The sequence below is a fragment of the Manacus vitellinus genome, unplaced genomic scaffold (assembly GCF_001715985.3).
Source record: "Manacus vitellinus isolate BGI_N305 unplaced genomic scaffold, ASM171598v3 scaffold_15_pilon, whole genome shotgun sequence".
Lineage (NCBI taxonomy): Eukaryota > Metazoa > Chordata > Aves > Passeriformes > Pipridae > Manacus > Manacus vitellinus.
The window spans coordinates 13,922,749-13,944,329 of record NW_021939122.1 but is presented as its reverse complement, the minus strand read 5'-3'; the positions used below and the strand labels follow the sequence as shown (position 1 = coordinate 13,944,329).

The following is a 21,581-nucleotide window of genomic DNA, read 5'->3' as shown; positions in this document are numbered from 1 at the left end:
GTCCTCATATTCTTGTAACCACACAATATGACAGTAGAAATCTGACTTCTTTTTAGTTGTTCACTCATTTAATATGAGTGGTTTGGCTGTTTCAAGTCAGGTCTGTCAGAAGACAGGCATTTCCAGAAAGGCAAAAAGTTGGGTTTAACAGGCTGTGAAAGGAGCCGAGAACATGGTAAGGAAGAATAGGTGATAAGCTGTAATTGGAGCTACTCCACAGAGCACTTTCATTTCTTCTAATGTGATTTTTGTTGATGGGAACATGACATTGCAGAGAAGTTCCTGAGTCACAAAGTCTAGCTGCTAGTTTTTTCACACAGTACATAGCTTCACCTTGTTCACAGCTTTATAGTTTTAGCAGACCAGGGATACTCTGCCTTAGGTACTGCGTTTGAAAATACCTTGTTTCTCTCTCATTAGAAACCTTTTAATGACCAACCGAAGTGTATTTTTCACTGTTCCTGCTTGTCCTGTCATTGTCCTTCACATTCACCAGCTCCTTTTCCTCCCTGCTTTGCCTCTTGATGTTTTTTTTTTTCCCATTCCAGGAGCCTCCTTTACCTGCAACTCCAAAATATTCTCCTAATTGACCATAAATTCTCTCAGGTACCCTAAACCACCCGCTGGCCTTTTCTCCTCCCAGCCGTTCTTCCTCAAGGTCTATCTTTGAATTCCACTTTGCAGATCTTACTCCTTGGATTTCTTTCCCACTCCATTGGATTTTCTCAGGCAGGCATGACACTTGAAAGCCTGGCTGCCATTGATCATCACTATAATTCCATATTGTTTCCTCAGTAAACAGCAGCTTTGCTGCAACATAACAAGAAGATTTTTACCATTTTCAATACAAAAGTATTAACAATGCATTCAATTAATTACTTTTTAAATGGATGAATTTCTCCCTTGAATTTTACCCTCAACTGTGATGGTGTTACTTAAAATGTGTATTTTGTCACTGTAAACTTGAAAACTATCTGAAAAGTTTATTGTGGGGTAATCTGGTTTTTAACTTACGGAAATTTATCTTGAAAGAGAATTTTTTGGAAGATGAATTTTGAGAAGAAACAGTTGTGATAGAAACTATAAAGTTTTAAAGGTTTCCCTGTCAAGATATGCAAAATAGCAAAAGTGAAATAATGTATTATCTCTATTTCTTATCATTTATGATCTATGATTATTATTTCTCCTCTCAATTTCACTTACCAGATATGACACCAGGGCTGGGGACATGAGGCTCCCTGTTTCTTGGGACATGCTAAATGAGAATGAAATATTCTTAACAGTGTCTATTTCAGCACCAAACAGTGCTCTTATAAGTCATTAAGAATTTGTGGTCACTGAGATGAAGGATTACAAGCGATGTTTAAGGAGCTATATTTTGGCGATGTTTTTGAGGGATGTTCAGCTCACAGTGGGCAGAGACAGTGCCACGCACCAAATGCTTTGGATGATCTTTTTGAGTTCTTAGGCTGAAATAAGAACATATTGCACAGCTATCACACATTTCTACAAAATGCTTCTTGAGTTCTTAACAAATTAGTAAGCTTTATTACAGCGCTTAAGGTGAAAACCAAAAAACAAATACAAGAAACTGGCTTTACTGAGTAATCGGGCATATTAGTAAAAAGAATTGTAGAATAACAAATTATTGCTCAAGAACTGAGCTCTAATAACAGATTCTGCACACTTATATTGGTTTGGTTATGAGGCAGCACAACTTAAGTATTTCAGTTTAGTCAGTGACAGAACTACTAACTAAATGTTTCAGTGGTGTCAAACTTTCAGCCGGTGGTGACTGCTCTTGCAAACCAGTCCTTTGGATGAAACTTCTGCTAATGAGTCAAAAGGTCCTCAAATCACCTCCTTGGCAGAATAAGAAAATGTGTTGGATTTTCAGTAAGTGCATGCTCTGTTTGGCCTTTTGTTCCAGGGAGTGTTGGTTTCCAGCAGAGGACTATGGTGTGTAGCTGAAAGCAGTAACCTTGGAACATATCACAGCATTTTTTGCCAGATGTTTGGAAGCACTGCAGGTCACAAGATTTAAAGACTGACTGCACATGCTCCTTTATTCTAGTTACCATGACCAACTCGGTATATACAGGTCTCTTGGCTACTAGAGCTTTCTTTTAAGTACTAAATCAGTCTCCTTTTCCTGCACAAAGTAACCATAAACCTCCAATGGATAGAGAAACCTTGACCTCTGGAATGGAGCAAGTGTGTTGCTACCAGTGGGGTGATAGAGGGAACTGTGCTGAAGTGAGAAAGATACCTTTTTTCCAAACTGAAGGTAATTTACAAATAATTTTCTTGAGGTTTTTATGTTTGGTGTTTTTTTGGTGTTTTTAAAAATATTTTTGCATTTACTTATTTATACTTTGCTTGGAATATCTCTTTTGAGAGTTAACCAAGTGTAAAATTTCAATAAAGGGATTAAATATGAGAAGGTAAATTTGCCAAAGCAAGACAGGGAGAAAGAAGGAAAGAAAAGGGAGTAGTGTGGAAACAGCCACACACTCTGTGCAATGAAATAAAAGATTATACGAAGTGGAAATAGAAGGGCTAAACAAGAAGCTGCTGAACTCAGTATAAATAAGAAAAAACCTCCTCATTCTTGTGCTGATATATTTTCCAGCAGAAGCTGAATAGTACAACTGCAGCTTTAGGTGAGAAGTAGAAATGTCAGCAGGATACAGGGTTAGCCTTTCTCCCTGACCAAGTCATTTGAGAACATCAGCAACAACCTGGGCTTTCCTTGCTAGAATAACTCTCTGTCTCTGCTCTCTGATTATCATCTGTCTGTGCATTTTATTTATTGTGTTTATTTACATAATGTAAAAGGTTTGCAAGGACCAAAACGAGAGTCTCTTATCAGGCATAAATCAGTATAACTTCAGTGGCATGTTGATTTACACCTGCTGAGGATCTGGCTAGGAATGTTGTTCCTGAGTGCATGTTCTCCCTACATTTTTTTCCCTCGGGATCCAGAAAAATCTGGACTCCTGAACACACTGTGTCTTATCACACTAGGGTGCAGGTAAAGATGAACAAAATGAGTACAGTCTGTTCAATATAGTTGTATTGATGGAGACAGATTTGCAGGGCTAATCATAATCATTTATGTTTTTAATCCTCTTTGTGTAAATTTTGGAGAGCACTGTGCAAATTTTCATCTAGAGAAATGTGATGGTTTTGTTTATTTTTTAAAGGCTTCAGGCCCAATCCAATTCAATCTGGGACCGAGAGTATATAGTAAAACTTTTTCTTCTGGTTGGAAGAAGTTCATATGAACGTTATCTCACATTTCCACTTGTACGCTTGGATATCCCTGGTGTTCCACTTTGATTTTGGAACAGGATCAAAGGCGAGCTTGCAAAGTCAGCAGGAATTGTGATTTTTTTTTTGTCTAGGCTCAGATCAACACCCCAGGAAGATAATTAATCCCCTACAGTTCTTAACCCTATGATAAGCTTCTCTTTGTTACATTCACCATCACAGTCAGCAGGCAGAGCGATGGTGGAAGTTAAATTTAGGTTTGCTCAAATGCAACTTGAAGTGCTTTCAGAAGGTGGAAACTTAATGACATGTGGGGTTTAGGTTTGTAAAGAATACACAAGTCCTGAAAGATCCAAAATTAATGGGCTTATCTGATTTGAGCTAGGGAGGATTATCCCAGTAAGGCCTGATTCAAGTTAATTAACATGGGAAGTAATTTTTATTCAGGTGGGTGCCTACTGAGGAATCCAGTTGGTGAGAATTAGAAAGATAGATTCCTACAAAGCATTTGGAACTAACTGGGTAGTTAGTACTACCCAGTACTAACTGGGTACCCACTGGCCCTCTACAGAATGGCAAAACTGACTCAGAGGATGTCTAAGTAACAGTTCCTATAGATGTAAAACAGGAAAACCAACTGTTACATTTATGAGACATGCATTTGCTTATTTAGATGACACCAATTGATTTGGACTAAAGTTATTAATTTATGTGAGGGTTTTTTAAAGCATGGATGAAAGAAGCTGAGGGGTTTTCTAATGTGCTGGCAAAAATTCAGAGAGCTCCTGATACTTAAAAAGTAGTTCTGTTTCCTTTGCTTTTCTTCTGCTATCCTGATTCACACAGCAACTTTTCTTAATGCAAGGTAATTTAGGTGATGCAGGTAAGACCAAAGTTTCACCTGAGGTCAGCATATGTGTTCTGCTTGCTGGTCAGCAGGGACTGAGCATCTGACCAATAATGTCTGAATCACAAAGTTGCACTAGGACTTTAATTTCTATTTTCACAGAAGATTGCTAGGAAGAATAAAATAATCAGTGTAGTGGAAAAAATGAGTAGGCAACTTAGCCTGATAGTGTTTTACTAACATAACTAAAATGATGAATTAATTCCCACAGTATCCTAAACCTGTGCAATGATTTTTTTTTTCTTATTGTAATTAATGTTTTTTCCTGATCATGATTAGTATTTGTCCTGGAGAATGACATCTGTTAGTTTCTCTGATTATAACTTTATACCAGAAATGGTAGAGGATTTGCTTCCCTATGTAAAGAAAGATTTCCGACACTGACATGCAGTGAAGAAGGAGTAGCAGCAGGATAAAACCAGATTTGTGAGTAGTTAGTAAATGGGATGGTTTCGTTTCATTGATCTTCATTACTGGTTAATTGCTTTGCAGTTGCCGAGTCCTGGAGAGTTGTGAGCATATTCCCATACCATGAATGTTTCACAAATCAACATTCAGACCAGATGGAAATGGATAAAGAACAGTCATTTTTTGTGTTTCTCAAAAAAAGGAGTAGAAAGATGAAAGTATGAGAGAACATTTAATTAAATTTTGGAATTCATTGCCATGGGAGGTTGTGAATGTTGAAGATGCGCTGGGACTACTAAGGCACCTGGACTACTAAGGCAGCCTAGACTTCTGTTATTAGTCACTGTTGAAGAGGGGTAACAGGCCTGGGTCTTTCAGTGACATACGTTACTACCATGTTCATTAGTTACAGAATGCTAGTCATCTTTCAAAAGCAAAAACTATCCCTAATGTCTAAGTTGCTCAGAAACGATCTGGGATACTCCATAGAAAATCTGGAAGAGAAAAAAATCATAGATTATGTGGATACTCTTTGCATGAAATTCCTGATTTGTCCTTGGTGGGTTTATTTGTAGAGAAAAGGATACATTCCTCAATGAATTAAATACAAGAAAAAAAAATTGTACATTTGTAGAGTACAGTGAATATTTTCTCTGACTCTCCCTGTAATCAAATAAGGTTTTTGAAAGATATGCATGCAAGCTTAGGCTACTTAGAAAGTAGAGGGTATTAGGGTTTCATATGTAATCCAAAATAGTACTCAGCAACAAAATATCCTGAAGAAATTCCCACTCTGCTTTAGGAAGGGATCTAAAATACTTCTGTGTACTTTTGCAGAGGCTCACCAAGCTCCAGTAACCACCCATAACCTTCCCTCTAGAGCAACTAAAGAAGAAATGTCTCTGGGACAGGTTGGATCCATTTCCCTTGAGAACATATTAGCATGGAGCTCAAGCTAAATCGAAAAGACTAAAATATTTCATGGCACAGGATCTCTCTGGCTCTTAACTTCTACTATGTGTTAGCATTTGCAATTCTCTTTGACCACTGAAACAGATTAATTTTGTCAGAGGTTTCCCTTACAAGAAGTCAAGAAGTCTCCTCTGTTCTTGTGTTCTGTGACTTTTCTTGCATCCTCTTTAGAAGTAGCTGCTATTCCCCAAGAAGAATCCTACTCTGGGTGTCTAAACCTGTCAAAATCAAAGTGTCTGGGGGTGTAAGAGCTGGGAGTTGCTATGTTCTTCTCTCCAGGCACAGTGTGACTTTCTTGTTGTGTATTAAAAACAGCAGCTGTTGTTGGAGGTGAGGGTTCTGGAAATGAAAAGCATAATGTCCTAATTACCTATGGTGGGGAAAACATCTGTGCAGGAAAACTAATGAAATTAATTCCAGAGCTTAGCAACTGAATACATTAATTGACATTAATTAATGCTAAACTACAAACCTCTGCCAACGAAATCACATAAAATGTCCATGAGAATCAAATGAAAAAGCCATGAGTTAATGTGAGCACAGAAAATCTTCCCCTAGGAAAAAAAGAGGGAATCAGGCACTGCAATAAACTTGCTTCCTTCTTTCTGTCTCCCACAACAGAGGGAGCTTTTCTTGTGCACATCTCAGGGTTTGGCTGTTTGTGAGATTAGCTTAAGCAATTTCAATGCTCTGCCCTTTAGTAGTTATTACTGGCATTTTAGAATTGAAGCCAGGGAGAATTGCACTGTAAAAGTTCACAGAATTGCCTTAGTAAATCTTCATCAATGGTACAATCACTGCTGCCCAGACTCCTGTGATCACAGCAAAAATAGGCATAGTCTCCATTCCTCCATTAAAACAGGATGGAAAGAACTTCAGTCACCTCTAATGGATGTCAACCTGGCCTGCTCTTTAAAATCTCTTGTGGAGGAGATTCCTTAATCTTCTTTGCTGGCTGGTCCCAGCAAGGTACATCCTGTTCTCTCCCTGTGCTCTCAGCATTGGTAACCCCTTTGCATGGGAAGTAAGACAGCACTGCAGTCTCCTCTTAGTGTGTCCCAGACAGCTGGTGTGCCTGTGGAGGGGGGGAAGGGAACAGTATGGGAAACAGAGGTCTGATCCTGTATATCTCTGCTGGGGGGTTTGATTCCATGTATGAAAAGCCACCAGTCTTGTCAACAGCTCAGGGGGCTGTAGGACCAGCCATTTTAACTGAGGATGCTTTGTTTAAGCTCAGGAACTTTCTTGAGACAGAATGAGAGACCCTACCTGGAGTACTGTGTTCAGTTCTGGAGCCCTCAGCACAGGAAAGATGTGGACCTGTTGGAGTGAGTCCAGAGGAGTGTACAAATATGATCAGAGGGCTCAAAGAGAGGCTGTAAAGACAGGCTAAATGAGCTGGGGTTGTTCAGCCAAGAAAAGGCTCCAGAGAGAACTTGTTGTGACCTTTCAATACCTAAAGAAGGCCTATATGAAAGATGGGGGCAAACTTTTTAACGGGTCTCATATTGATAGGGTAAGGGATAGTGGGTTTGTACTGAAAGAAGGTAGATTTGGGCTAGATACAAGGAAGCAGATTTTTACATTGAGAGTGGTGAAACATTGGCACAGTTTCCCCAGAGGGGTAGTAGACGCCCTATCCCTGCAAATATTCAAAGTCAGGCTGCACCTTGAATGGGACTCTGAGCAACGTGATCTAGCTGAAGATGTCCCTGTTCTTTGCAAGGGGTTGGACTATATGCCCTTTTAAAGGTCCCTTCCAACTGAAACCACTGTGTGACTCTATGATTTTGGGGTGGGGGAAGTGGAGGAGGCAAGGGGCTATCCTTCATGATACAAGGGATTGGATTAAAGAGGAGGAGTGGGAATTGATGGTGTTGCAGGGGAAGAAATGCATGTCCATTCTCTGTCTTATGTCAAGGAGGGGACATGCTACACAACACAGTACTATTGGGTGGTGGGAGAGGCTGTGACCCGCTTGTCCCCCTCCTTCCTGAATGCAGAGGGACAGAGGACTGAACTGCTCTGAATGGGAACTTTCCTGAGCTCACCTGAATGAGCAGGCTGGGAATTATGTCGTTCCCTGCCCTCTTGTGGCTAATGTGGAAAAAATCATATCCCTCTGAAGGGAAATACATTTCTATCATGCTGCCCAGGCTGCATTCATTAATGTTTTGCAGTGAGCTGCAAAAGCATGAAATGTTATAATACTAATACTAAAATGCTAATAATACTTAGCACTTTATGTATTCCAAGAACTCTGTAAATGCTAGTGTAAAATCATCTCTCAATCAGACTTTCCTGAAGGTTCGTTACCCTGCGTGTCTGTTTCAAGCAGAAGTCAACAGCCCTTAGAAGCAAGGAAAGAAATGTCAAATGATAGATTTTAATTAAAACCAAGATTAAATATGAGATGGTAAAATTCCAGCCATTTCTATTTTAGTGTAAAATGCTTTTTCTCTGATCAGAAGTTGGTAATTATATCAAACAAGGGTCTGTGCCTCTCCAAGGAAAACTACTAGAAGTACTTCTAACATTTCTACCATGTAAGTACTACTGCTAAAATGCCAAAGTCGTTCCTCCTGTAGATCAGGTTTGTCATTAAACAAAGTGCAAATTCCTAATGGATCTGCGAGAGTCCAAATTAAATACTGAGAATCTGGTTCTGTATTCTAGGATAAATTACCATCATGAAGAAATTCAAATTGTTTTTCTTCAGGTGATAGATTATGAGATGAGCACCTTGCAGTGCTTCAGAATAAGAGATGAGGACATCCCATATAGTGACAGTGGATGAGATGGCTTGCATGGATGGCTGCATTTAGACCATTTACTTTGAAACTGCTGAGGCCTCTAGTTTCAAGAGAATGTGGAACGATTGCCCAGGTCTGCCAGAATGCATCTACCTTCACTGTCAATGGAGAATTAGGTAAAACCCCCTGAACAGGAGATAGTCTGAGTTACTTTCCAAGTTTGTCTGAATTACTCTACAGAGAATGTAAGTGCTGTAGGAAATATGAAGGTGCATCATGAAAGGGGTTCTCTGGTGACAGTATGGGGTATGAGTCCTCTGAAGGTGTCCATGTGCTTGTGTATGCTCTGGACCTTGGCCGTGTTCTAAATAAACTTGGTACATGACTGTGGAGAAGCTGTTATGCTCTACAGCAAATCCCACACAATGGGGATGACAAAGGTACACTTGGGAAAGGGAAACTGAGGTGCAACACAATGGGTGTCTGTCCCAAATCAAAGACACAGCTCTTCAGACCCATAGTTACTTAGGGAGTCCCAGGACTTGGGCTGTTTTTTGCCTTAGTAAATAGTCCTTTACAGCTCTTGTTCCCTCACTCAGTTCCTGCTTTAAGTTTAAGCCTGGGTAGCATCCAAGTAAATGCAGCATGGGAAGGTAGCAGTGCTGAATGATACACCCTTAACTAGGTTTCTGTCAGATCTGAGCCACAAATCATAGTATTGTGCCACCTTCAAATGCTGCCTGTTGTCTGTTTCCAGCATGGAACCACAACACTGGCTTGAAGTAATCAGATCATCTCCTGGTAAAAATGTATAGCTCTGATGTCTAATCTAGGGCAGAAAGGAAAGAAATAATGGGAGGCTGAGGCAGTTAAAGAAGAAAGGAACTTAAAGGAAGAAAATAATCAAGGGTGGATTTGTGAAAGATGTAAGGGAAAGAAGTTTTGTGTGCTGTTGAATGGATGATGTCAGTTCATGTCACATGAGTCTGGGAAGCAGAAATGCTGCCTCAGCAAATAGATTTATGACAGCAGGAAGAATCTGTGCTCAGGATCTCAAGTGAATTGTTTTTGTTCTTTTCCTTTCAGATGCCCAATACATCACCTGCAAGATGCAGAACTGCAGTGAAGCCACTCGCAGCAAACCCTTTCCAGGCTATATCGACCATAACTCCTTGATCGTCCAGGGTGATTATGTCTTTGTTCAGGTGCAGAACACCCTCTTCTCTTATGTATTCTATTAGTTTTATTATATTATTCTATATTATATTATTTTCTCTTGTATTCCTTTGCACGTGTGTGCATGTTGGATCCATAAATGCACTGAGTGGATTGTAGCAGTTTGTTACAAAGATAATAGTGTTCCTTTTACCTCTAGTATCTTGTCGCTGTAGGGCCATAGAGTTCCTGCCTGGAGTATCCACCATGTACACTGGAGTGCTCTGTACCCTGCAATCTCATCAGCACTCTGGAATTACTGCTTTAACTGCCCAGCTGGAAGTGGCGTGTCAGTCATCTGCTATTACAAGGGAGTAGACCAAAGCTTTTTGAGCATGAGAGGGGAATAGGAAAGGAGGGAGGGAGTCAGAGAAAGCCCCAAAGGAGTAATCAGGCTTTATTGTTATGCCTCAATGGTGATTATAGTGAAAAGGCTGAAGATGAGATGTACTCAGCCAAACTGTGTTCCAGGTGAGAACTGGTGAATAGATTTGAACCACTGTGGGTTTCATTAGGCTGCTGCCAGTGTCCATTTAATGTCAGATGAAGAAGACAAAAATAACAGCAGGGTTTCAGGGAACATGGAGGTGAACTGGAAATCATTAGGACTGAACTGGGCTTCCAGACAATTTACATCCTAGCATGCTTGTGAGTGAAAGGAAGAGAAAGGACCGATATGTTACATTGGATGAATTGATTGCTAGTTGCCTTCAGTCAATGAACTCAGTCTTAAACACCAGTCTAAATCATCCACAAATAAATCTGAAACGTGTTCCAGAATAGCTGTTGTACCTAATGTGTCTGAGGCAAAAATGAAATGTTTATGTGGCAAGGGAAACGGGCACACATCACTGTTTAGCCATGCTCTCACATTTCGGAATGACTATGTTTGTGGCTCAAGTGACACAGGAGCTGGAATATTTCTCTTCATATGTGAATTGTTTCATTACTTCATCACTGATGCCTTGGTTTTGTGCTTTTCAAGATTATTAGTCTTCTCTGTTCTGACATCATTTTATTAAACCATGTAGAGAAGCCCAACTCTTTGCTTTATCTGAAGTCAGTGCTGGGGAGATTGTTTACCTTTCTGGATAGCCCTTGTATTTTGATGAGTTCAACTTTCTCTTTCATAAACTGCTGCATAGTGTTCCTGATGCTGTCAAATTTTTGCCCTTCATGGTGTAAGGAGGAGCATGTAAAGAGGCAGCTCTTACCATGTTCTTCTTAATGCCCCATGGGACTTTGCACAACTTCATGTGTTCATGTTTGTAACACAATTTGTGAAGATGTGATTTAATATTTGGATTTGAAAAGATCCCATTTTAATTCTTAAACTTCTTAGGATTTTGAAACAAATAAATATAACAGGCCAAAGAAATAGTACTTGCTGATCATTAATAATTGACACTTAGATGTATGTAATAATAATATTGTAATCCCTGGAAAACACCTGTGCTTTGTTTGATGTAGTCAGAGAATTCACTGTTGGCTAGTAATTTAAAATGTGATTCTTCAAGTGGTTACATTTGTATCTGGCTGACAAGGACCTGTTAAATAATGCACCATGGCTGATGCTGGACCCTGTGTTATCCCAGGCACTGTTCTTCAAAGGAGGAATAGCCCTAAACCAGGCTGTATGTGCTTGGAAGAGTAGATGAACGCCTTCTTCTAACCTTCCCTACCTTCCTTGATCTCCATCTAGCTTTTCTGAATGAAACCATTTGGAATGCGAATTAGTAGGCTTAGAAGCACTAGGATAAAGGAAAGGGAGTTTTTTTTCCCACTAAACTCTGTTTTATTTACAAACTCACAGTCTCTCACAAAAGAATACTTCTGGCATTCCTTCCCCTAACTTTTGCCCAGTTCTCTTAAAAAAATGTTGAAGAGTTTTAGAATGAGAAATAGTGCTTATTTTACTCTAATTTGGTATGAACCTAGCCTCTATGTATCTTGCATTTTAAACTACTACAGTGCATTTTAAAACAACTACTATTAAAGAAAAGTCTTGATAAGCTCGAGCATCAAGCAATTAAAGCAAAGTTTTGCAGGGAGAATCCTTTGGAATATTTGTTCTTCAGTATCTTTTGTCCAAGGATTTCCACGTACTTTACAAACATTGATTATACTTCAGCAGCACTGGAAGCCAGATAAAATGGTCAGCTTTTTTTTCTTTCATTTTCCCTCCTTTAATAGGTGGTAGAAAATGATACCTCACATTGCTCTAACCCAACATTTTTGAGGTCTTGCCATCAGTATTTATGCACTTAAATAAATGGCCCGATTCACAGAAATGCCAAATCCACAGAGCTTCTCCTGGCCCTTCATATCCCTGAATGCTTAGCTGATCTTGTAACAGATAACCTATGATGGCTTGTACATGGTCACACAGGAATCAAAGCTGGAAGCGGAAATACAAATCAAGCCTCATGTCTGCCAATCTGCTGATCCAACCAACAGCCTACATGGCAGCTCTGCAGATAGCAAAGAACAGTTTTGTGGTAAGGCAGAGGAGAGCTCTGGTATCAGCATGTGACTTCATGGTCCAAGTGAAGTTAGGACTTCAGTTTCCCCAGGTTTTCACATGAAATGCTGACCTTTATTTCTCCTTGCTGAAAGTGGGATTCCTCTTGTTTTATTTTTCAGCTGCTATCAACTGGATCAATGTTTATCCATCACCTGTAACAGCACTACAGTTTTAAGCCATTGCTACCACACTGTGGTATTTCTCTTAACAGCTTTTGTTTGATATTCTCCATGATAATAAAAAAATAATAAGAAAAACCTGATTATATCTTTCCTGCTTCTCTCATAGTTGACATCAGGAGGAAGACCACATTATTACGTTTCTTACAGGAGGAACACATTTGCACAGATGAAGCTGCCAAAGTACTCCTTGCCCAAGGTAGGTTACTGTTGCTGGAATGCCCATATGAGTCTACAGATACTTTGATTGCACAGAAAATCTTGAATCCAGCACAAGTAACTGCAAGATGGCATGCAATGAGTGCAAACACCATTCTTCTTTCACAGAACATTTGCAAACAAGAAAGGACTAAAACCAAAAGTCAGCACTTTGGCTAGTCAGGGACATAGGCATGAATGTAGACAGATATCACAGCCTATGTCAATTACCATTTCTTTATAGTTAATTAAGTTTTGGAGGAGATTCTCTCTTTTTCTTTTTTTTTTTTTTTTTCTGGTCTTAAAATTCCCCTTTCCTGTCCCTGTTTTGTGTGGGTTTCTTTTTGTGCTTGCCTCATTAGCAGATTTTAATGGGAACCAAGCAAAGAGATGTCTCTGTGTGTCTGCTCTGTATCTTCCCTAATTAAGAACAATGGTGAATTAGCATTGGAGCTTGAAAGGGTATTTCTGCCTTCTGGAGCTGAGTTTTTTAAAACAGCTATAAAAAATGTTAGCTCTGTTTTCTAGAAACCACCATTTTGCAACTAAGGTCCTAATGGTTTCTTAACAAGAACAGGATTTTTTTTTCCTTCTCGTTCTTATTATAGTCTGTCTTAAATTTCATTTAAGCTCAAAGGTAGCAAATGATCTTGTGGGTTCTATGTGAGGTCTAACATCTGAAGACAAATGTGCTCCAAGAAATTAAGTGAGGATTGTCAAAAGAAAAAAAAGAAAGTGCAAGATCAATCTATTCCTAGGAGTTGAAGTTGCACCAGATTTTGTAGGTGGAAATATTCAAAGGGATAACTTGGCTAATATCACAACTGACTGTCTTTGATTCCTCAACCCAAACGACCTGTTTATAGTAGATTGACTGGGTGACCTTTGTATAAACAGACTGCAGCTCAAACCCAGGCCTTCAGTACCATACCTTGCCTACTTACCAATACCTTACTGACCTTACCAATGCCATAACTTACCTACTCTGCTGTTGTAGCCTTTGCTTCTGTTTACATCACCTGAAAAACCAGCTTACAGGACATTGAGGATCATACCAGAAGCCATGAGATTTTCTTAGCTCTGACACAGGAGACCTGTGGTCTGCCTCAAAATTTTCAGTCACATTTAAAGATTGGTTGGTTTGAAACTTCCTGTCCAAGCAGGAGTAAATTACTCTTGTGAATTCAGATCGAATTTAAACAGGTGTTATTCGAAGGAATCTTTAGCAAGGGAGTTGCATTTTAGAATGGTTATTGTAAAATCCAAATAAAAATTGTCATTTACAATGATTCAAATCATCTGTAGAGAGACTGTTTGCTTTAAAATTGTTGTTTCGTTTAGCCCACACTTACTTTTCTGTCCACCTTCTTAGAGAGACCTCTGGAGAGCTGGGGAAAATGTACTACAATTAAATTACAATATGTTCTCAGATAAAAGGAATTGGAGCAATATATTCATGTTATTTGACCTAAAGAAAGATGCTTTATCACAGTCTTGCAATATCTTCAGAGACTGAAGTGCTACATTTGACTTGGAAAGAGCTACAGTAGAGCTGTCTAGGAGGCTACTGTCAAAGCAAGATAGTCACTTCTATGAAGAATGTGCACAGTTATATTATTCAAGGAATTTAAACAAATAGCTTCTTTTATGTCCAAATTCTCTTTCATCTCCTTCAGCTAAGAAGGAGGGGCCAAATATGGTAAAGAGCACTAAGTGAGTTCTGGAATTGAAGATGGAAATATCAAGCTTTTTGTCTCATCGTGTCACTCTTCCCAAACTGGAGGCGTGTGACGGCAGGCAGCTTTGGCAGGTGATGCTGCTTCTCAGGCAGGATGGCCTACAGCAAATCAAAACTAAAATATTAATCTTGTTGACATTAACCACCTGGTAGCTAGTTTAATTAAAAACCTAAATGAACTTGAAACACTGTTCCTTACAAGAAGATGCCTGAATATGTGGCTACAGGTTTTGTTAATCCTCTAAATAGTCTTTATTGAGACCTGTTAATTGTTGCAGTGACATTGATATGTGGATTATTACTGCCTGTTCTGCACCACAGTGCCAGAATATGGGTTCTGTCACAGACTGTCATGTCACTTATGATAATCACCTTAAGTGTACGTGCAGGTTACATTTACTCCAGTTTAGACCAATGCACTGGGCAGACATCTGAGAATAGTGAAGCAAGCCAAGCAATTTCTCTTTTAAAAAGACCTGTCTTAACTGGTATTGGGTTGAATAGTGATGGGATGGGTGCATGTGGTACCTCTGTTTTAAATTCATCACCTTCTTTCAACCTCAGGATGCACATCCTGACAGAAGAAGCAATAACCACAAAAGAACCCCAACCCAAAACCTTAAATACAAACCTTAAAAGAGCTGACAATCCCAGTAATTGACAGAATAAAACTGGCATTACACATCCCTACTGTTTAACTTGCCAGGAAGAAAAGTTCCCTGACCAAGCACAAAAAGGGCAATTGAAGCATGTTCCATAATTCAGAAAACCTTGGCCTTTAGTCATTAGAGTAGACACCTGATCAAGCCAATGTACAGCATCATTCTGTTACTTTTGTCTTTGGAAAGGCAAAAAAGACAGATAGTAGAAGTGTATATTAATTTACTTCTAGTATATGCTGCAACAGAGAGAAACAAGCTCAGGTCTTTAGTAGACAGAAGCCTGGAGAGCCCCTGAAGATGACGACAACTGTTTGACAAAGGTGCCTTGCTTCACATTCCTGTCCTCTTCTGCCTCTGTAGGGAGCTTGTTCCATATCAAGGTGAAGGCTGTTGTTTTGTATTATTTTGGCCTCAAAAAATTAACCCCCATCCTGGAAAAAAAGAAATTATATGCTGATTGATTTTAATTTTACCAGTGTGGAAATGAAAAATTCCTGATGTTGGTCAAAGACCTGTTTGATGCCCATATACTGATTCTTTTCTATCAAAACTTTGCATCATTGCCACACCTGTTGGACAAGGACTTATTAAGAGGAAAAATTAAGAGGAAAATTTATACCCAAAGGCACAGAGTTGGAACACTATCTTTTTTGACTTTCTACACTATGTATATAATACCAATTCAGTCTCAGTCTCTGCTTCCCCAGACTTAAATTCCTTCAGCCTTAGTGGAATCTTCCTTACACATCCATCTTACAGCATGATCTGATCAAATTCAAGAAGCATCTAGTGAATAAATTAACTTGTTTGCTTCTTAAACATTCATGAAATTGCCTTTAATTTTCTCTGGTGTTGATCAAAGTATCTTTCTACCCCTTTCCGCTAGTTATTACAAAACTATTAATTGAAATGGTAAGTTAATGACACAGTACATTCACCAGACAAAACAAATTTTACTTACAATATGTCTGTGTTTAAATAGAGGGGCCTGCCCATGTGTGCACATATGCAGAAGTTAAAACTTGAGATTAGAGCTGTGCTAGGCAATATTGCCTGAAGCACGTTGGGAATACCTACTGATGTAGATCTCCCAGCAGATTCACCAAGGTGACAGTCTGAAATAAGGAGCCTCAAACAAACAGCTGTGGCTGTAACTTCTACCAGCACAGCTGGAGCTACAAGAGGATGTCTATTCACAGCCAAAATTAGTAGAAGGCAGTGGGACTTATATTACCTTTACTATTGCCTCAAGACTCAAGCCAATCTGTTCCTCCACAAAACGAGCCCATCTTCTGGGATACAATTTTCCCCAGTGCAAAGAAGCAAGTAAATCAAGTGCATATTCATCCACTCTGTATTCAGACCTGGATCTGGATGAACAAACAACTGTTATGAATATTAACTCTATGGTGAATCTGCTTTCAAATACATAGATCAAATTTCTTCATTGTGTTATTTTTTTATCTTTACATTACAAGGCTTCATCTGGAAGTATTTATTTTCCCTAGAAATCAACAAGACAGTGAATTATCAAAGAATATTATTAACAGATGGAAGAAGTAGCATCAGCTTCCAAAGAGTATATTTTCTGATAAGGTTCCCAGTTTTGCATATAGAAAGTCCTGGCTGAGATTCATGGAAGCAGAATAACTTTGGGGTATCTGCCCAAAACAGACAGAACAGCTGAGTCTTCTGGGAATCACCTGGTACTAAGAAATCTTCATTTCTTTTCCTACCTCAATAGATTTTTATGGCACCAAAGAACTCAGGGTGCCTGTGCTGGGCAGATAGAGCCTGGGAATTTCATTATAACAATCTCTCTCTTTGGTGGCTTTTTCCATTGGGTAATAATTTCTCTAGGCATTGAAAGATATAATCAGGTTTAATAGTTTTTAATTTTTTTCTTTAATTACGCAATCTTTTCATTGTTTCCTGCCTGCTGTAACACACCAAACAAACAGAGTAAAACAAAACCTCACTTATAACACTAATGATCGAACTACAGTTCTCTTCTTTACATCTAGTGAGGATTAAGGTTGTTTTTCTGTTAAATTTCTTGGGGTGTGGTGTTTAGTACTGTGGTCCAGGACCTTGGCTTAAGTCCACACTGTCATTAGAAACAGTAGATAACAGCAACACTGGCTGCAGTTAGAACCCATTAGAACCTCCTTATATCAGGTCCCAAGCATACTTGGCTTCTGAATGCTGGGGGACAAGCAGATGTTTCAGATGCTGCTTCTTTTTTTTTTTTCTTTAAACATTTTTAATATCTCTGATTCTGCAATCACAAGTGGAATCACTCAGGTGTCAAAAGAAAAAAAAAACACACAACTAATTAACAACCCTTCCTACCCCTCAGACAAAGTATTTTCATTAAAATGAAGGTGTTGATAAGGTGGGCGAAAGTGCTGCTACCAATGTTCAATTAACACCTCATCACTTAATTACTGCTTTGAAAATTGGCAGAAGAGAGCTGGTGTAAAATATTCCTAGATGGACTGTCCAGTTTACAGCAGTATTTTCTACTAATTAAACTCCAGCCTAAATTTATCCCTTGCTCCTCCACAATTACTTTGATGCCCTTTGAAATGACAGTGCAGAGCTCCCTCTAGTAACATCCCTCTCTTTTCTTTCCCCAGGACATGCATGTTATCAGCACAGATGAGAATCAGGTGTTTGCAGCTGTACAAGAGTGGAACCAGAACGACACGTACAATCTGTACATCTCCGACACCCGAGGGATCTACTTCACCCTGGCCTTGGAAAATGTCAAGAGTAGTCAAGGGCTGGAGGGGAATGTGATGATTGACCTCTATGAGGTATGTCATAACTCCAAACATCTCATTTCTATCTCAGAAGCTCATATGATGCCAGTACCATTTCCTCTTTGCACATCAGTCTTGTAATATGCATGTGAACAGCAAAACCAGTAAGTGACTAAACACTTAGTTTTACCCTCCTTTTACTTAAGGGCCTCTGTGCAATCAGCTGAGTTTTAAGTCCAGGTTTTACACACGAGTTGAATTTTGGCCCAGCCTAATATTATGAAGGGATTCAGTGCTGTGTTCACCAGAGGGTTCTCAGGTGAGGAAGAGCTCATGGCTCTTTCATGCACAGCAAAATGTATTGGAATAGTTCATTCAGTTGCTAAGAGGAACTCTGTTTCTCAGCCAAAACCCATGTCCCCACAGTATCGACTTGGACTCACATTGGCTCTCTGACTCTGAAAGCTCCCAACAGTCTGAATAGTATCATTCTCTAAATTTTTTTTTGCATTTCTAGCAGTCCAACCGCTTGTTTTAGAAGTTAAGCAGAGACAGCAGTTTTCAGCTCTCTTTGTCACCTTTCTCAGCTTGGACTATTCTGGGAACTTAAGTGATTATAGATATGCCCCCTTGGGGGGGGGCATGAAAGCTCTCCTCCCTCTTTTTAGTGCCCTCTTTATCCCTGAGACATTTTCTGAACAAATGTGTTCTGCTTAAGCTCACCTGTAAAAAGACCAACTTATGTTGTCTTCTGTGACAACTGATCCTAAGAATAGGACTTTTAATGTACCCTTAATGTGTACATCTCTTGCCCTGCTACCTCTTTTGCCTCTGGAGACAGCACTCAGCTAATGAGAAATTCAGTCCTCATCTGCTGTTTTGAGGGTCAGTTTCTCTTTTCAGGTCTCTTCTGGGGTATTTTCTGACCATTTAGAATAAAAGTCATTAACTAGATACGAGTACCTTCGAAAAGGAAGATGCTTCCCATATTTCCCCATCACTGCCTGAATATTGGCTCTGCTATATAGTTTTCCTTCAGCTGTCCTTTACTTGGAAACCACCTTGAATTGTCCAGAGATCCCAAGTGTTGTACATCAATGCAGATGAACTGTAGGAGGATGAGCACTGCCATTTCAGTCATTTGGACATTTTTTACTATTAATCTCTCTGCAACACTGGCAGCCCATGGAAAAACTGTTGCCTCTTATTACTGTCAGCTCAGGAAGCGGTTTTACTGCATTATGTAAAGGTGTCCTACATCCCGAGGGGGGAAGAAAAGCTTTTGCTTTGTTTTATTCAGCTGACACCACACAGTAACCTGGATTGAAATTGATGGAATCAGACTTACAGTGTCATATCTGCTGATTATCTAGATAGAAAGAATATTGACTGACATGGAACCTGGCACAAACCTTCCTTTCAATTTGATGTTCTAGCTGGAAGGGAACACAAAGCCAACCAATGTGGTTCTCCAAGTCAGATTATTGCAAAAGATGAGTGCTCTAGGGGTAAAAGGAGATGAAGACAAGAGAAGAAAAAATCCATAGATAAATTAAAAGGAAGTAGGGAGTTTTCAAAATGAGTCCTTATGTGGTGGCAGCACTATATTTAAAAAAACACTGTTATTTGAGAAAATGCCAGAGAAAGGCCTGTTTAGTGTGCGTGTGTCTGTATGCATGTTTGTCAGGTGTTAGAAGCAGTAAGTTCTTCTGGTTGCATTGTAGTGAACATGTTTGTGTGTGTAATTCCTAAACCTATTCTAGGTTAAGCATTAATCTGCTCAATACTGCTCAACAGGGAGTTGCACTGGGTACAAAGAGAAAATAAAAATTGTTTCATGTTGTCTCACTGAGTTCTCTTCAGAAAAACGCTGTCCTAGAGACCATCTCCTAGAGTAAGGGAAGAGATAAAATCACTGACCACTGGGTCTGAGTTCCCTTTCTAGTTCCTGTGTCTCTCTGGTGATGTGGTGTGGCTCTGTTGGACTGGTCCACAGCAAGACACTTCTGCCTGTGGGAATCCAGGGCTGAAGTGGTAACAGACCGCGAGGAGTTGCGTCTATAGCTATGGTGTATATGACTGTCACTCTGGGACTTATTTTTTATAGCAGTATGTATCTTGGCTGAGAAGTATATGTTTGATGTATGAAGGTGGTGATGGAGAGTCAAGAATGTCTTTTCGATTGTGTGTTCAAGTGTCTTGTATGAATCCTTCTGAAAGTGTAGACCAGCATTTGTGTCTGCACACAATGCGTTCAGGGTGGTGAGGGTTGTCTACAATTCCTGTGTGGGAGCTGATGGAGTGCTTTTCTCTCTGACCGCTGGTGGTCATGCACTCCTTACATGGGTCTTTCTCTGTTATGAACAGCAGGGATGAACAGATCACTGTGTGTGTCATGGTTGTGTATATGCAGTAGGTGTATCCCTTCCTACTGAGAGTACACAACCGTGTACAGGGTGTGCAGTCTTTTTTCAAGATAAAGCTGTCCAAGACTGACAGTATAACATAACTTTGCTTTCTTGGGAAAGGATTCTGAGTTCTAGCCCATGACTAGAATCATAAAAAGAAAAATTCACACCATTTCAGAACACATTTATCAGCTGATATATAAAATGCTCAATAATCATTTATAGCCAACATTTCACAGGGACTATATAATAGAACTGTTTCAGGACAACAACAAAGCAAAGTACAAATGGAATATAGGCTCTAACCCTCTGGTAGTAAAGATGGAACTATGTTATTTTTCCAGCCCTGTCTATTAATGCAATATCACTAGGTCACAGTGTACCCTTGTCTTTTCAGGGTGCCTTTGTACTATGGCAAAAAAATCCAGAATACTTAATTGGGTAGGAAAAAAACAATCCTGCAAAGAAATTGAAAAGGTTATCTTTTTTTTGTTTATATCAACAATAAATTAGTTAACTACTTAATTTAACTATCGCCCATTATAGCAAGTCATGTCAAAGTCTTTGTGCAACTTCAAATGAAATCCTGTGCCATAGCTCAAGCAGGAGGGTACTATTGCAAATGACTAAGTACACCAATATTCTGTACCAAAGCACTGTACACTAGTAGTCTCACAGCATGTGACTAAAAGTGCAATAAGGTCCTGTTCACTGTAGCATCCAAATCCAGCCACATAATTAAATCAGTTGAGCTGGAAAAAGCTCTGAATCTGCTATGTAACCATTTGCCCTGCGATGCCATTTAAGTAATAATCTCTATGAATAAAAAGTCTTGATGAATGATTCTGTCTGCTAGTTCTACATCATAAGAAGAGATGAGGTGGATGACTGAACAGACTTGCTGGAAACCAAAAAGTTTCTCACTTTCCCCCTCCTTCTCCTGATTTCACTTCCCTTTTTATTGCTGCACTCAGATTGCAGAATGACAGCCTAACAAATTCATTCGCAAGCTGCAGCAGCTATTGGGCTATTGATTTTCAGTGTGCTGAGAAGATGGGAACATTCTGCAGTGTGAGTTGTGGTTTGAGGCTGATTTTTTTTCTCCCCACTAAGATACTTTTAGGCTTGTTTCCAATGTGAATCTGTTAGCATCTTGTCTTTACAAAATCCTCCTGCAGGTCTATGGATTGAAACTCTTGGGTAAAACACTGGGAAAAATAAAAAGATGAGGATCTCATTGCTAGCTCTACAACTAGCATTCTGGGTGGCCTTGCTTTAGTCACTAGTGTTTTGGTTTCCTCAAAATACAAAACCACAATAAAAATACCTCTGTGCCCCAAGTTATCCTGTTGAAACACTGATAATTGTGAAGCACATTGAGATCCTTAGATGAAATGTCTGAAGAAGGCTGAGTAAGAATAGAAGCACTGAACTGCAAGTTCATGTGTGTGTGTTGCTGTTTTCTTTGCAAGGTCAAAATTGCCACTGTGTCCAGCTACTGTTGTGCAAGAGACAAATAATTGCCCTGTACATATTTCATCTTTCAGGGGAAGGATACCTACACAGTTGAGAGATTGTC

At 39.4% G+C, this 21,581-nt stretch overlaps 1 protein-coding gene across 1 annotated transcript in view; it reads left to right on the top strand.

Annotated features, from left to right (window-relative positions):
• The window catches only part of LOC103753888 (VPS10 domain-containing receptor SorCS1), a 191,189-nt gene that overhangs the window by 112,827 nt on the left and 56,781 nt on the right, over nucleotides 1–21,581 (top strand). Inside the window, exons 7-9 of the mRNA XM_029958578.1 lie at nucleotides 9,400–9,518; nucleotides 12,341–12,430; nucleotides 17,469–17,648. Coding sequence (XP_029814438.1) covers nucleotides 9,400–9,518; nucleotides 12,341–12,430; nucleotides 17,469–17,648 — 389 coding nt within the window. The remainder of the gene's footprint in view (nucleotides 1–9,399; nucleotides 9,519–12,340; nucleotides 12,431–17,468; nucleotides 17,649–21,581) is intronic.